Below are 18,096 nucleotides of genomic sequence, written 5' to 3' on the forward strand. Positions count from 1 at the left end.
CACACACACACATATGCATTCATGTGTTAGGAATGTGTGAGTGTCAGTGTGTGATATTTTTAAAACTAAAAGTATCTTTGTATAATATTGCTGAATGAAATTATTAACCCTGTCCACTGGGGTTAATTGCTTAATGGACAATGAAATATATGGGTGTCAGTATCTCTCTCCCACTCCCTCTCTGCAGTTAGCAACCTGTACTAGTATTGTTAAGCACAAACATTAATGAGTAAGCAGTTGAACCACTCCTCCCTGAACTGGTGTACTCAGTAGAAGTTGTCACCTGTTGTGCTGACATTACTTGATTGTAATTGTAGATGAACATACTTCCTTGTTTTGATCTGGAAAGGTGTAAAACACTTGAAATAGGAATCTTTCCATTTTCTTTTTTTCACAAACACACACACAGACACCCCCTCCCCACCCTTACCCTCACCCCCCCACCCCCACACACACACGCGCGCACACACATACACACACACACACACACACACACACACACACGCGCGCGCGCGCGCACGCACACACCTCACCTCACCCTCACCCTCACCCTCACCTCAGGCCCATAACTACAAAGTAGTCGTTGGGGGAAGCCTGAGGACCGCAGACTCAACCTCCCTTCTCCATCTGTCTCTGTCAGCAGCCGCCGGCAGCAGCTCACGTGTGTGGAGTCCGGTCCATTGTTTAATGTTCTCATGCCAGTTCTTCCGCTGTCTTCCTCTTCTTCTCCCGCCCTCGATGGTGCCTTGTATGATTGTTTTGGACAAGCTGGTGTGTCGAGTGTTGTGTGCAAACCATATCATCTTGCGTCTCTTCACAGTTGAAAGGAGAGGTCCCTGAGGTCCAGCAAGGTTCTCAATTCTGCTCCGTACATGTTCATTGGTCCTGTGCTCGATCCAGGGAATCTGAAGGAGCTTCCTCAGGCATTTGTTCTCGAAGGCCTGGATCTTCATTTCAGTTTCGGCCGTCAGTGTCCATGCCTCGCAACCATACAGTACAATGGAGACTACCAGGGCTTTGTAGAGTTTGAATTTTGTGGAGAATCGGATGTTACTTTTCCACACTCTGTTCAGTTTGGTCATGGCTGCAGTGGCTGTGCCAATGCGATTTCTTATTTCTGCTTTGCTGCTTCCATCTTTTGTCAGGGTTGCTCCTAGATATTTGAAGTTCCCGACATCTTCCAGTTGTTCTTTGTTCATGAAAACAGTGGCATGGGCCATGTTCATGCTGTTTACCATGGTTTTGGATTTTTCTGTGCTGACCTCCATTCCGTAAGCACCCACTCTGTCAACAAGTCTGTTGGTAAGTTCCTTCAGTTCTTTGTTCGTTCCCCCCATCAGATCTATATCATCAGCAAACCGGAGGTTGCATATTCGTCTGCCACCAATGGAGATAGAAGTCTCATGGTTTTCCAGTGTCAATGACTAAATATCTCAAAATTCACACATAAATGATTTTATGTGTGCAGCAGAAATATCCTGTGTGAGGGATTGATAAAGTGACATTGTATTTTAATTTTTGTTGCGTTGTGTTTGCATTCAAACGCACGCACGCGCACACACACACAAACACACGCGCACACACACACACACACACACATTGTGACAACCTCATACCTGCCCACAAACCCTCATAGTCATGTGTTTAAATACACAATGACACCGTTGTTGCCTCATTCTGTTGCTGTTGTGCAGTTAGTGAATTTGATCTGTCAATTTTCTGCAAATTATTATTTTATATTTTTTAAAGAAGAGATAGTTAATTGGAGCATATATTATATATGATATATGATATTATATATAATGATATTTCAACATGAGAGTTGTCTTTGTAAAATTATGAGAAAAATTCTAGAATTACAGTGTGTCATACAGACACTGAGACGGAAAAGGGGTGGTGCTGCACTTCAACAATGTGTTGACTGTTTATCTTTTAGGAAAGAATCCTGAGTTGTTCGGAAGATACTGTATACATGTAATCCTTGTCAGAGTGCAGTGGACCTTGTAAGTATCATGACTGTTTATCTTTTAGGAAAGAATCCTGAGTTGTTCGGAAGATACTGTATACATATAATGATATATTCCTTGTCAGAGTGCAGTGGACCTTGTAAGCATCATACTTGTCAAACTTGTATCATCCCCCAAGATTGAGAATCACTGCAGATTTCAAACCAAAAGTCTAATTTCTAAATGAATGCACATACAGAAACTGAGCATAGAAGAAAAGAGGAAGCAATCTGATTTTATTAACTTTTCTCCATGTTCTCACTGCATTTACTTGACATAGAGCACCTGTTTTTCAGGGAATGCAGTGTATGTGAGCTTAGACCATGTCTTCCAATTCCTCTTCCACCACCACAGTTGGTTCGACATCCACACAGCAACAAGGCACTGCGGGGGCATCTTCAGGATCCAACCTTTCGCAGCTGCAAGTCACAGGTATGTAGTGGTTCACGTGACATCAGTCAATGCAAACTTAGAAAGTAAATAAAAATTATTGACCCTGACAAGAACTGTGGAAGTCAAGCACCCACATACCTGTAGTTTTATTTCAGTTTTTGTGTTGAAAAATGTAAGGACAAATAAAATGAATATTTAAACATAGTGTTCAAGTTGTGTATTTCTCTCTGTATATTTAAGCAAGTAGACTGTAGGGTTTGACTGGCTAAGGCCTTTCTGAACTTGCCTGGATGGGCAAGCGATATTTTTTGGTTAAAAAAAAAATGCTGCCTTCTCTGATTATCAGATTTTCTATGGCAGACAATGTTTTTAGTTTTGATTTCAATAGGAGATCAGTGGAAAAGTGAAAAAGAGAGTTGCCGTGCAGCTCAGAGTGACTTACGATTGGCTGCTATTTTCAGATGGCTAATGGTAATTTTTGTTACAACCTAGTTAAACACAATAACAGCAATGACACAAGAAGTCCAACTCAAGTGGACGGGAGTCCAGACACATCTAACTTCATAGTCATTGACCTGTCATCCTGACACATTGAGCACAGCATTCTCTACATTTACAGTTGTTGGGACATTGCAAACTCCACTGTGTTCAGCACAGGATGCTGCTGTTGACAGCGTATCTGTCAGTGTTCTTCACTGAAAGTAAAAAGTTCACTGCCAGCACCTGTCCATTAGTGTTTCAACTTACATATTATGGACAGTTTTGCTTTGTTATTTTCTGAAGTGTGCATGAGCAAAAGACACACAGTAGCAGTGTCACCATCTCTGGCTCAACTAGTCCAGGGTAATACTGTGAGCGTGATAATAGTTTTTTTCCACTTAAAAATTGCTTGCCTCTTTTCAGTAAAAAAGAACAAAAGTGGTAAAGCTAGCCTCTTAAGTTATAACTAGCAAGTATTCAACCATCCACCTTAACAACCAACCAACATAAAAAAACAGCCTTTCAATGATAGAAGCCAGCCCAGATGGCAGGCAGAGCCCTCCACGCAGGACAGGATGTTGGTCTCACAGCGCACCACCTTCCCCACCTCAGCTACTCTTCCCTTTAAGACATTAGCAGAGTGGGACAAACTGGCCTGCCGCTGCCTCCTCAAGGTTTCCACGGCTTATACCTTCTTTGACGCGTTCCTCCACAGAGCCAATGAGCTGTGGGAACAACGTCCAGTTCATCAGGGCACGGAGTCTCCTTCCTCTGTCCTGCCTGGCCTCTTCTCAGACCCGAGGTTAAACACTTTTGGAAATCGGGTAGCGTCTGGTCTCACGGCAGCTGCAGACGCAGCTACCAGCCTTCACTTCAATACTGTGCTAGCGCGGCGTGATGCCGTTCTCCGCCTCTCTAACATTCCAGTAGAGGAGAGGGCTGCCCTGCGGTCCATCCCAGCACAGCAGCTCTCCCTCTTCGGCCAGTATGCGCCGCATTTTGTCAGCCACAGGGCAGAGACAAACAGGGAGGTGGCCTCATATTTAGCCCACTGTGCGGTCGGAACTGTCAGCATCACCATTGAAGTCTTCCACCCCTCGGTCAGCCTCTGTGTCGGCCGCGCTGACCAAGGGGGGTGCCTCCTCCGACCTCCTCTCCATAGTCTCCAAAGCCAGGAGGGAGGGAACAGAGACTTTGTATGACTTTCGCTGGAAGAAATGGCTGTGTTGGTGTGCAGCTCAGAACATTCCCCCTACTAACCCTACGAGCATGCAGCTGGCCAACTTTCTGGCTCGCTGCTCCTCGGTTCTCAACCTGTCTGCTAGTTCTGTGAGAGGGTACAGGTCTGCCATCTGTACCACTATCAAACAGCTAGGTGGTCCCGCTTTTGAAGCTGATTTCCTGCTCAGAGAGGTGGCTAGGGGCGCCTCTCTGAAGGAAGCTAGGAATCCCAGAAGAGTGCCCCTCTGGGACTTGTTCCTGGTGCTGGATTTCATTCGAAAACAGCCCTTTGAGCCATTGGGGACTATTCCTTTTGACCTGCTCACTCTCAAGACCACTTTACTTCTGTTGCTGGCCACTGGCTGTCGTAGAAGTGAGATTCATCGTCTTAGTGGTATGCCACAAGATCTAGCATTCCACAGAGATGGTTCCATCACTCTTCATTTCCTTCCAGAGTTTCTGGCTAAGAACCAAGACCCCGAGGTCCCTTCCCCCTCTCTGAGGGTCAGACCTTTGTCTGATATTCTTGCCCAAGATGATGAAGATAGGCATCTCTGCCCCGTTCGGTGTCTCAAATACTATTGGGATAGGTCTCGCCATAGGCGTTCTTCTCAGAGGCGCCTTCTCATCTCCCTCAATGAGAATTACAAAAAAGACATCGCTGCAGGCACCATTTCCCGCTGGGTTTCCCAAGTCATTCGTACAGCCTACTCTCATGCACACAAGGATATCAGTTGTCTTAATCCCAGAACACACAAAGTGCGGGCCATAGCTACTTCGGCTGCGTTCCAGCACTCGGTGCCACTGCAGCATGTCTTGGAGGCAGCCTTCTGGCGGTCTGAGAATCCCTTCATCAACTTCTACCTCCGGGATTTCCGTATGACCAGGGCTGACGGTTCCAAGGGGATTTCCTTTGTCGCGGCTAACACTGCTGTCTCAGTTACAAGGGCTCCCCATACGAACCAGCAGGCGTTGCCCTCCTCCATTTGCTTTAAATTCTGCATCAGTTTGACATGGTACAGTATATGACACCAAAAGGAGGAGTTTGTATTATACTCCATGTTTGGTGTTACATATACTTACCATGTCAAACTCGAATGCCCGCCCGTCCGTCCCCGCGTCTCCGCCGTGGTTCTCATGGGGCATTTTCGTTCATGGCCACGGAATGATTCAGTGCTTATAGCTGTTAGAGGCGTTTGATTGGCTAAGAGCGGGCCAGACTAAGAGGGGCGTCTTTTCACTGTTAGCCGCGCGAAATTTGGCCAAACAGAGCAAACCATAGGCCTAGTTTGCATCAGTTTGACATGGTAAGTATATGTAACACCAAACATGGAGTATAATACAAACTCCTATTAACAAGTAGAGTGCGAGATGATATTGTAAAAAAGTGCTCTCCCCTTGCCAGGGAATTTTGAGGATCCGGGGGTAATGAATTAAGAAATATTCTAGTACAAAAATTATGAAGATACAGAAGGAAAATAAATGTTTTTGTGAAGGAAAGTAAAAGTAAATTCTGAATCTGGGCTTTTTTCCCAACCAGTTTGGTTGTAGATAACTTTTCAGGCATTTAAAGTGAAGATAATAATGTTGTGCAAAATAAAAGTCTATATCCACCTCCACAAAATGCCATCCATAAAGAAAACAAACAAAATACAGCTGGAAATAGCATACATATTGTCAGATTATAGCTGTAGAAGAAATTAAAACTGGCTACAAGTTTATAAAAACAAATCACACCTCGTGTAGACATCTGAGTGACTGTCCCAACGATGAATGTGGGCACAGTTAACATAAAAAGTCAATCATGTTCTCAAAAACTGAGCAGGCAAGCTTTTTGACAGCTAAGAGCTTTCCCCAGTTAGAGGGTGAAGTTCTTTGATGACATTCACTCCCTCAAAGTTGCACTTGGGCCGATTAAAGTGTCTAAGTGCTGTGTGCTTCTGGCTTGCCTCCTCTTCAAACCAAACAACCATCTGATTTAGTGCAAAAAGCTTTCAAAATAAGAGTATGTGTTTCATGTCAAGGTCACATTTAACCTCGCTTTTCGTGAAAATCATGGAGCATTGGTGGTTATCTCATTTCCTGCAGCATGCATTGAAATGTGAGTCCACTGACATCCAACTGCCACACCCACTTCCACAGCCTCTGGCTGGCATTCGACCTATATTCTTACATCACTCCTCTCCCTCTCCTCCCCCTTTTCCAATGCTCACTGCACATATTCTGTCAGTGATAGCCATTTGTCCAAAAATGTTGTATGATTGGATAGACGGACTGAATTACCATTAAATTGGCTGTCAGTTTCACCACTGTTGTTGCCAGTCACTTTCATGTTCCTCCCGAAACCTGGAGGGGGTCAGGCTGGTGTTCTCTTGACCCTCTCCCGGGAGGGTCACTACCTTGTCGTGGTCAGGAGGCTTAGTGGCCAGTGATCTAGCGAGCTATGTTGGCGGGGGCATCAGTGCTTCTTGGGGTTTGCTGCTCTGGTCCCAGGTCTTAATTGACAGCCTACATAGCCATCGTAGCTGTTCGGGCTGAATAAGTGGTGGTTTTTGTACTGATGCCCCTGATAGGGCTTCCCATGCCGAACAGGTCGTGAGTGAAGCCCAAACTGAAAGTGATCCACTGTCCCTTTCGCTATTCTTTATTCTTCTTTTTACCGCCTCTTTTCTGTCCTCAGCTCCCCATCAAGCCTTCTTTTCCACATTCTTTTTTCTCTGCGGCCTTCTTCAGGCCCGCCGTGTTTGCCGTGCGGCGCGACCTGTGATGGAGGGGAATGAGATCCTGGGGATTGAGAGAGTACGCTGCTCTCAACACATCCCTTTGGCTCGGACCTCTCCTAAGACAGGCGGCACACATTGGCCCGTGTGTGTCAATCGGCTACCCCTTCGTGGGGCTGGGTCAAGACTGGCAGTTTAGAGGCTAGCGAAGATAACCCCCGTAGTGCTCGGTTCTCTGTCCCCGGGAGCTGGGCATGATCGGGGGGGAACACGTTGGAGCTAGGCTGTTGGTTGTATATCCCTCCCGAAACCTGGAAGGGGTCAAGCTGGTGTTCCCTTGACCCTGGCCCCTAAGTTGGACCCCATGGTTGGTGGGTAAGGGAGGGATGAATTTACAATTATTTAAACATGAACTCCAAACATCTACACCCCCCTAAACTCGGAAAAAGAAGGAGACCGGGAACAGACGACTCAGACTCAGATTCGGAGGTCGTTGAGACCTCTGGATTTTGGCCGTTGTGGCTTGTGATGGAGGGAGCTGATGATGACAAGCCCTTGTCGGCTCTCAGCCCCTTCGCTATCCAGAAGGGCTTCCAGTGTCTGGCAGGATCGCTGAAATCCATCAAGAGGCTGAGGAGCGGAGCGTTTTTAGTGGAGACAGAATCTAAAAGGCAGACACAGCTTCTGCTCAGGGCAACCACTTTTGTGGATAGGGCGGTGAGGGTTTCCCCTCACAAAGGTCTCAACTGCTCAAAGGGGGTTATCAGATGCCCGGAGTTGAGAGGAGTGTCTGAAGGAGAAATCAAGAGCGAGTTGTCCTCTCAGGGAGTGACCGACGTGTACAGGGTGACGGTGAAGAAGGGGTCGGACAGAGTCCCGACCAACACATTCTTCGTCACCTTCTGCTGCCCGAATGTCCCCAAGGACATTCGAGTCGGATACCTGATGGTGAGTGTAAGCCTGTACATGCCGTCCCCTCTAAGATGTTTCAAATGCCAGAAATTTGGACACGTGAGAGACCGATGCAAGGAGGAAGAGGCGTGTGGCACCTGTTCAAAGGTGGCGCACCAGGGCGATTGCGTCAGTCCAGCCCGTTGTGCAAACTGCGGAGGCGGCCACCCGTCCTCATCGAAAGACTGCCCCGCCTGGAGAAAGGAAAAAGAAATCCAGAAGGTGAAGACAGAAAAGAAGATAACGTTCTTTGAGGCAGGGAAACAGGTGGAGGCCGCGTCGCCTAAGGCGTCTTACGCCTCTGTCGTTAGACCCAAGATGGTGGATGTTGCGGTCCAGACGACGTCCACAGGGACGCAGACGGACGACGTACCTACCTCGTTAGAACCGCTGGCCTTGGGTGGAGGCGCCGTGTCCACCCCTTCCCATCCTGTGCGGCAGTCCTCAGGGGCTCCTGGGCAGGAGCGGAAAGCCTCGGGTGGAGGCACGTTGTCCGCCTCCTACCCCACCCCACCCCCCCGGCCCCCCTCGCCCCACCTCTCGTCTGCCTGGCCCTCGGGCTGGCAGAAGTGGCCAGAAACCCCCCGTACCTCCAAAACTCAAGGAGGGGAGGGTTGCGGCCTCGGCGGGATCAGGAAGAGCCGAGGTGGTGGATATTCCGACTTGGTCGGAATCAGAAAAAATTCGAAAAACAAGTACTCGATCTTGGCCGACCTTGAGCCACCGCAAGCAGAGGAGCAGGAGGTAGCGATGGATTAGGCTGCTGCTTTACTTTTTTAATGGCAGTGATCCACTGGAACATCCGGGGGTTCTTCGCCAATATACAGGAACTTCAGCTGCTTTGTTGTGCTTTGAAACCTTCAGTGCTGGCGCTGCAGGAGACTCTGCAAAGAGATGGCAAGGTTTTATCTCTCTCTGGTTTTAACTCTGTTTTTAAACCCGCTCAACCGAAGCAAGAGGGATTGACGGGAGGTGTTGCTCTTTTTATACGCAAGTCCCTTTTATACAGTACAGTTCCTTTAAGCACCCCTTCAGAGGCGGTGGCAGTCAGAGTCACACTTGAGAAAACCATCACTGTCTGCTCTCTGTACCTTCCTCCTGCTGTCCGTGTTCTGAGGCAGGACCTCATGAACCTGGTCGACCAGCTCCCATGTCCGTTTTTACTGTTGGGCGACTTCAGTGGACACTCCCCGCTCTGGGGAAGTGAGATGACGTCAGCCTGAGGTCTTCTCTTGGAAAACCTTCTTTCCGATATGGACTTGTGCTGTCTTAACGACAAGTCTCCCACTTACCTTCATCTGTCCTCTGGAATGCTCTCGTGTTTAGATCTGTCGGTCTGCGATCCATCGTTGGTCCTGGACTACGAGTGGAAAGTGCACGACGATCTGCACGGGAGTGACCACTTTCCTGTCGTCCTCCGCTCCACAGATGGAGAAGGTGACTCTCTGCCTGACCGCCTGAACTATGACAAAGCAGACTGGGGAATTTTTACCAGGAAGATAAGAGTGGAGCTGCAGGAAGAAACAGTATTGAAAAGCAAGGACCCTGCTGACACTCTGACTTGGATCGTTTTAGATTGCGCCAAAGCAGCAGTCCCATCGTCTGCCTCCAAGCCTCAGGTGCCAAGAACGCCCTGGTTCAATGGGGAATGTCGGGAGGCCCGTAAGTCTCGGAAGAGAGCGCAGCGACGCGTCTTTCGGAGACCGATAGCGTTCGAACCCATCAACAGCTGAGGGCGAAAGCCAGGTATGTTTTTAAAAAGAGCCAGAGGAAGTCATGGAGAGATTTTTGCTCTTCCTTAACCTCCAACACACCCAAGAAGAAAGTGTGGAGGGTTTTAAAAAGAATTAAGGGCAAAAACGTATGCCCAACCTTTCATCATCTTAAACTTTCAGACGCTCTGGTCACAGAGAAGAAAGCATTTGTCAATTTGCTTGCCTCCACAATTGAACAGAACTCGAGATCTGCTAACAAATCTGCTCGGTTTCTTAAAACCAAAAACCTGTCAGAAAAAACACCCTGTAACTTCTCTTCCGACAACACAGAGAATTACAACCTTCCTTTCACAATGAATGAACTTAAATCTGCCCTTCAGACCTGTACGGATTCCTGTCCAGGAATGGACGAGGTCCATTATAAACTCTTAAAGCATCTTCCCCATTCACGAGCAGGAGCTGGGTGTCCCGCAAGGGAGCATCCTGTCGCCGGCTCTCTTCAGCATCAAAATTAATGACATCGTTCAATACGTTCAGAAGGAATCGGAAAGCTCGCTGTTCGTGGACGATTTTGCCTTATTTGCAACTGGCAGCACATATGCCAGCATCCAGCAACGGCTTCAGCTCTGCGTCAACAAAATCCAGTGTTGGGCAGAGGAGAATGGCTTCACATTTTCGTCCTCCAAAACTGAATGTATTCATTTTGATAACTTTCGCCAGTTCTATCCGGACCCTGAAATCCGTCGGGGAAAATCCACCATCCCGGCGGTCAAGGAAGCCAAATTTTTAGGGGTCATCTTTGATCAGAAGCTGAACTTCCTCAGCCATATTAAACAGCTGAAAATATCTTGCCAATAAGCCCTGAACATCATTCGAGTTGTGGCACACACGGACTGGGGTGCTGATAAGAGAACTCTCTTGCACCTCTACAGAGCCCTGGTCCGGTCCAACCTAGATTACGGAAGTGTAGTATACAGCTCGGCCAGACTGTCTTACCTGAAACTGTTTTACCCTGTACACCACCAAGGGCTCCGTCTCAGCTTAGGTGCTTTCCGCACCACCCCTGTGCACAGCCTGTACGCAGAGGTGGGGGAACCGCCTCTCTCCAACCGCAGACTGAAGCTGACCCTAAACTATTATTTGAAATTGTTTTCTGAACCTACAAACCCTGCTTACGACGCTGTATTCAACAACCCTTTCGATAAGAAATTTAAAGACAACCCAAACTGCATACCTCCTCTCGGACTCTGCATTCAGCCGCACTTAGAAAATGCCGATCTGGATGTCGGTGGCATCTCAGATTTCTCTAAGTTCCCTGACAGCCCTCCGTGGACCTTTACAACACCTGAGGTCCGATTCGATCTGGCCTCATACCGTAAAGACTCCTTTGTACCCTATACAGAAATGAAGCGGAAGGTGAACACTTACGTTAAGGATCTTTGGCAAGAGGAGTGGAACACCCAGACGGACAACAAGCTCTTCCAGATCCGTCCGGACCTAAAAGAGACCCTCCCTTCGGGGGTGAAGAACAGAAAGGAGGGGTCTGTGCTGTGCAGACTGCGTACGGGGCACACTTTTTTTTTACTCATTCTTACTTGTTGAAGGGGGAAGAGGCCCCTCGATGCATTCCCTGTGACGAGCCTCTCACCGTGAAACACGTGCTCCTTGACTGTTGGGATCTGCATGACGTTAGACGCAGACATTACACGGCGGTTTCTTTGAAGACTTTGTTTCGTGATGTCCCTCCATGGGCGCTGATGGACTTCTTAAAAGAAGTGAACATTTTTAACTAGATTTGAAGGTTTTAAACTATGGAATTTTTTTTTTTTAACTTTGGAGTGGAAAGTTTGAAGTGGTGACTCGTTTTAATTGGTTTTTTTTTTTTTATCCTTGTAGTAGTTATTGATGCGGCGATAGCCTTGAGATGGCCTTAGTGGTCGGCGAGACTCTAAGCACCATAATTTCATTTCATTTCACTTTCATGTTCAAACCAATCGTCAGACAGTAGATATTTTGAACATTTTCACTGAATAAAAAAATCCAAGATATTGAGTCTAAGTGCACATTTTAAAACTTTATTGAGAAAGAAATCGTTTGTCTTTCATCTGAAACAAAATTCACTGTACTGTGTCAAAAACTACATGTTGAATGCTATGAATAAAATTTAAAATATAATTATATTTCCTGAGTGATAGCTACAAATCACATGTCATCTATAGGAAAACACACTTCTTGTTATGCAGAAAAACGAGTTTATACAGTAAACACTAATGTAGCATGCCAAGGATACAAAAATATAAACAATGCACAGACCACGGTCAGTTTTGGTTTTTTAAACATTATATTTGTTGATATTGTTACTAAAAATGGACCAACCACTCCCACCTGAGCAACTGACATGTTTTAACAGTGGAAACAGTTGCTTTGGTTCTTTGGATAAACACATGGGTTATGAAGAGAATGTCCAAAAGAAATCAGTTTGGTTTTAGACATCTATACTTGTTTCAGAAGTCATCATTTACTGGTAAAAGAAGAAAAAGACAACAAACAAAAAACAGACACCCCCCACCCCCAAGCCCCCCCTTCCTGTCATCCTTGCATTTGAGTCCCACACATATGTATATGCATGCATGACCTTGCTTTCATCAGTTCATGATAACTCAGAAGGCAGCTCCTGCCATCCACTAAGCACAGTTGGTTTCCACAGGGAACACACATCACACTGGGATTTTTTTGTTTGTTTGTTCTTTCTTTAACTCTGCTTAACTTACAAGTTAGACTTACAAGCTTTCTAACCACTTCTTAAGTAAAGTTTAATTGACCATATCTACCATGTCTGTAATTCTGGAATGTTGGGGTGATATTTTCTCCTAAAATCTTGAAAATAAAATAAGATAAATGCATTTACTCATTCAACGACAATGAAATGAAAATAGAGAGTTTTCCACCATTTGTTTCGTGTAATGCATTGTATTTGTTGATTAACTGATCACTTTTGTCCACCCAACCCATGTTTTCATTGTCTTTGACTAATTGTGGCTGTCTGACATTGATTTTTCTAAACTTCTTCAGAACTTCTGATAGATCTACAAAGAACTAAGCTGGATCTATTCACTGTATAAATTGTTGACATAAATGAAACAGCTTTCTTGTCTCTCCATTGCATAGAAAGTATGTCTTAGGTCCACTGGCCGCAAACATTGGTTGATGTCAGCCCTTGTTTTGACATCCTCCAGGTAGACTCCAGGTTCAAAAGGGGGGAGATGGTTCTGTGATCCTGGATCTTCCGTGCTGTAACCTGAATTACTGTAATAAAAAATGTAAATCACTTTTTTTTTCAGCTGATAGAAATGTACACCAAAAAATAATGCACACACACACTCACACTCACACAAATGCTCACACACACACACACACACACACACACACACACAGCCATTAGCATTACCATGACGCACGTGCGCGCGCACACATGCACGCACGCACTCTCTCTCTCTCTCTCTCCCTCTCTCTCTCTCATGTGAAAAATGCATAAATCATGGACAGACGCGATTATAACCAGCACAACATAAAACAGTTCATACAATTGCTCGGTGTGTCATGAATTCTCATTGCGAATCACTTGCTCGTCTGCAAGCAGGAACTGGGTCAGTCTGCTAGATCCAGCATGTGATGTGTCAAAGCAGAATTATATGTTCATACGTTATTGACTGTAAAATGATCAATAAGACATGAAAAATATGTCGACAAACAATTTCCTGTGACCAGTCTTCATCATTTGTGTATCACAACGATATTTTTAGTTAACTGAGATTGAATGATGAAAACAAAACACTCATGCATGGCGTCGTCTGCTGTGGTCTAGAATCGATGAAGGGAGATTGGGTCTTCATCTGTATCACTGTCAGACATGGCATCCTGTAGCTCCCAGGTCACTTCATTGGAGCTATCAACGGCTCAGTTGTCAGAGAGTCATTTGAAGTCATATTGAAGGAAAAATTGACAAGCACTTGCTGGGTCAAATGTCAAAATTCAAAATGGTGTCGGAAGAGAATGCATGTGTTGACCTTATCCTCCTATCACATACATTCAGGACAATAATTGTTTTTATTATGACGTGTTTTATTATATTAGTCTTTATTACTTGTGGTAAAACTACACATTATATTTGTTCATGCTTTTTGTATTTATTTGCATGTGCTAAAAGGGAATATTATAAGTTAACTTCCAGTTTTTATAGATTACTTGGCTGTGTTAAAATAGACATTAGAATCCAGTCAGATGATTTAGTTTACTGTTTATTTGTTCAGACTATAAGGAAATACAATTATGGAATACAGCGATTGTTTATATTCACTTAACAGTTTTAAAGCTGGGAGCAGAATATTTTTAATTCTTGTTCAGTCCCAAACAATTTAGGCATATTGAACGTGTTTGTAGTTTTCTTGAATAATTTTAACACTGATAAGTTAAAGAATTAGTGTATGCAGCATTTAAATTCATGGTTATTGTACATAGAATGATATATGCTAATATGTTTGCAGAGGCGCTAGTTTTGGTGTTGGAACCTACAAGTTCAGCAGTATGTGCCAAGTCTCCCCTTGCTTTACCTTGTTTTACCATTTTCCCTACCCTCCTTCCCTTACATTCCGCTTCCTTCCACTTCCCTTCCTGAAAATATGCCAAATATATACCAGTTGTACAACATTCTGACATTCACATATTTGTGTCTTCCCAAGTTCTCCTCTTCTCAATAAGGATAGAACCCTTGTACTCATCCAATACCCGCTCGGCAGCATGTATATGTACATCCATTACATGTGACCAGTTTCTGATTCAATATTAGTCTGTTATACTGATTTTTTTCTCTGTGTGTGCATGTGTGAGCGTGTGTGGGTTTTCTTCTTGGTTTTGCTTTATCCATTCTTCCATTGTTTGCATTGTATCGTCAGTTGAATGTATTTTTTTGTTCTTAAGGAAAAAAATGTGTGAAAGAAAGAGGTGGGGTGTTGATTAAAGACAACAACAACAACAACAACAACAAAAGTCAAGGGATGAGTTAGGATTGAGGATACAAGGGATAGGCAGGGAAGAGTGACCAAGGTAGCTTTTGTCGCTGTGGTACTTCTGTTTCCTCATCCAGCTAGCCAAATTAAACTTAGAAACAGTAAGTTATTAAAAGCTTTAGACCACCCCATAATGCTCATTTATTTCTGCTCTGCAGTTCAAAGCCTATGTTGCTTTGTGTTCAGTGTTGTCGGCAAAGATCACATCAGTGGGAGGACTGTTTTCTTCAAAGCCTGACCCATACCTTGAGCTCATTGTTGATGGCCAGCCACCACGCAAAACAGAGGTGATCCGGAAAAGCACCACACCAAAATGGGATGAACACTTCACAGTGTAAGTGCCTGGCTTGTCCTTCACTCATGCATTACTTCACTTACTCTGTGCCTATAGTGGAAAATATAGTTTAATTACATTTACTTAACTGTGACCCACTAGTGAAGACTCCGGCCTACTATCCGCCTATGCGGAGAAAATAAAAGTAGCTATGGCCGATAACCTCCCGGAAGTAGGTAACCTCCCCTTTGCCCCCCTGACTAGCGCCCTCTTTTTCCGGCAGCCATCATGACTCCTGTTCCTGTGCTCTTCATACTGCTAAGTTTTTTTTCGTATTTTATGTCTGTCTGTTGATTCTCTGGCGTTCTTGTTTTTTGTCAAATTATGTCTCCAGCCAGGTCACATAATTATATAGCTTGATTGGGCGATCTCGCTAAAATTAAGGTGCGATTGCAATCGATTCGCTGACACTCTGGGCCCTCTACTCCTGGCCCTCTCAACAACGCCAACCCGCCACCTCCTCCACTTCCTCCGCTCCCTCCAATCGACTCCAGACCTCCACCACCTCCTACACCTCCTCTGGTGACTTTTAGAGATTTGTTGCCCCACACTCAGGTCAGTGTTGCCTTTAATGTCATTTTTATCGATCTGCGAACGCACTTGACGCGATCCGCGTTTCTCGGCCCTGCCAGTCGGCAGTGCACGAGTTGGACCTCCTCAATCTCTTTACACCAATGGAATGTGCCACAATCCCTTTCGGGAAACAACACCAAAAAACCCCCAAAAAATGCTTGCTTTGGATCCGCACGCTAGACTGGGCCCTATGTGTGATGCGTCTGTGGTGGCGGCCGTTACATTGGATCACGCGACCTCCCACGCGGCATGCCTCGACCGTCTCAGATCCAGTGGCGACTGAGGCGCGTAGGGATGCCCTCCCCAGGTGTAGGGAGGAAGGTGGACCACTAGGGGACATGCTCGCCCATACGCGTGCACCCCGCCATTGTCCGGAGTGCCTGATCCAAGGGAGGCAACCCCTGCTTCGGCACCCTTGCCGGTGACCGCTGCAATTATTTCCCTTGCACCGGCACTGCTCCTCGCCTTCAGTGCGAGTGCATGCACGGTCCCACCAAGCTATGCGGTGATGACCCCACGACGCCCATAACACTGGATTACGGTGCCGTCATGCCACATGCCCCGACTGCCTCGTGTGCGATGGCGACTGATTCGGGTAGAGATGCCCATGGCACTAAGGGACATTATAATTATTCCCCATGCGGCCGTTTTCACCTGTGTCGGTTACGGTGGCATCAAACCACGGACTCTCACACGCAGCATAACACTCCCTCAACAGCGAGGACACGTCGCACCAGGGGTTATGTGCTCTAAAGACACCATCCTTTTCGCCGATTATCGGCGCCAAGGTAGGCAACTCCGCATTTGTAACCTAGGCGGTTGACGCTGTAGTTACTTCCGCCGACACAGCACGTCACTCCTTCACTCCTGCCCCCCATGCTGTCCACCAACGATGTTTTTTTGGTTTCTCATTGGGTCCTGATGCCCATTCATGGACTTTACACAACTTTGCATAGCAACTGCACCTTTCTTTCTGTTCTCAGGCTATTGGCCACTGAACTTTGGGGTTCTTCATCCCCCCACACTTGCACACAGTCCTCTGCAGGCAACCAACCCTATTACCATTCTCTTGTTATACACAATAACAGGAAATAAATCACAATATTTCCCCATCTATTCTTTTTGATTTATTATCAAAATCCACAACAATGATAAAAACAAAAACAAAAAAAACAACAAAAAACAAAAAAAGAAACAAAATATATATATATATTTATGTGTGTATATATATATATATATATATATATATATATATATATATATATATATATATAATAATTTTTAAAAAAGAAAAAAATTATATATATATATATATATATATATATATATATATATATATATATACGATATCTTGCTACATTTATACACATTTCTATTTACACTTATAGATGTATACTTATCCCTTGGTATGCACGTGTGTGCGCTTACGGGATAGGTTCATACGACTTTCATATTAGCATGTACAGTTTTATTTCTATCTCTATTCATTGACATCTATTCATTGAGATTCCCTACGTAGCAATATAGGCACACTTGCATTTGCGTCATTCTGTTCACAATGCCCAGATCTCTCTGTGTCTACATACTGGCACTATATTCATATGCGTATGTACATCTCTTATATATATATATAGGTGCATACACAGATTCCTTTTCATTACTGATTATGCACACTTACCCATTTACTTGGGTATATCTGTGCACGCTACACGTATGCTTATACGCCGCTTATTTCTCGTGACCCGATCTCTTGTCATGTCATTGGCATATTCCTGACATCATCACTTGAGTTGATAGAAGTTTATAATCCCTTTGCACATAGATGTATTCATTTTCATAAATTCATCCCTACCTTGCTTTCGGAGGACGACTGCACTCACAGACAAAACTGCCTCATTCACACCTGAATGTACGCTCCTTCACATATCAGTAGTGGCTGGTCCTTAGGGACCCACACACACTCACTTCCCGCCCACAGGGCTAAGGATGCCCTCTCTTGGTGCAAGGAAGGACAAGGCAACCCAACTCATTTGCCTACAACAATCATCCACAAGGCTGGAGATGCCCTAACCTGGTACAAGGAGGGATGAGGCAGTCCACCTTAGAGGTGCCACTCCAGACACACATGCCCTTCATTCCTTCCAAGTTTGTAAGGCATCCCTTCTCCCCCAACCCCCTCCCGCCCCTTGCCTATAACAACCCTTGGTTTGCACCACTGTGGTTGTGACAACAGTTCCACACGGGCCCTACATCCTAGCCAGCCCTCCCATGAAGGGGTGTCTATCTTTGCCTTCCAAGTTTTAGCGGGCCCAGAAACTGCCCACTGGGCAGGAGACAATCACCCGAAGTCCATCTCTTCCACTCCTCTCTAGTAGCAGAAGGCCTGGGTAATAATTGTTTTCCTCTACACTCAGTAGAAAGGCATTTTGACGAGGACAGATGTGTCTCACAAAGCACAATGAATCGTTCATTACCTGCAGGGGCATACCTTTCTGCCCACTCATACCGACATGGCAGATGCCGCATTCAAGCACATCAGTTCGCCCCATCACCTTGCTTGAACAGAGATCCAGCATCAATGTCTCAAACAATTGGCGTTTGAAAGCAATTTCTTCACTTGGTCTTCCCTGCCCAATC

The 18,096-nt window shown here is 45.4% G+C and overlaps 1 protein-coding gene across 5 annotated transcripts in view; it reads left to right on the forward strand.

Annotated features, from left to right (window-relative positions):
- LOC143300447 (E3 ubiquitin-protein ligase Su(dx)-like) overlaps window positions 1–18,096 on the forward strand; it is a 96,846-nt gene that overhangs the window by 28,594 nt on the left and 50,156 nt on the right. For all 5 annotated transcript variants that reach the window (XM_076614124.1, XM_076614122.1, XM_076614121.1 and 2 more), the window contains exons 2-3: window positions 2,303–2,438; window positions 14,739–14,886. In XM_076614124.1, the coding sequence (XP_076470239.1) occupies window positions 2,330–2,438; window positions 14,739–14,886 (257 nt within the window). In that variant the 5' untranslated portion in view covers window positions 2,303–2,329. The remainder of the gene's footprint in view (window positions 1–2,302; window positions 2,439–14,738; window positions 14,887–18,096) is intronic.

The sequence above is a fragment of the Babylonia areolata genome, chromosome 26 (genome assembly GCF_041734735.1).
Source record: "Babylonia areolata isolate BAREFJ2019XMU chromosome 26, ASM4173473v1, whole genome shotgun sequence".
Lineage (NCBI taxonomy): Eukaryota > Metazoa > Mollusca > Gastropoda > Neogastropoda > Buccinidae > Babylonia > Babylonia areolata.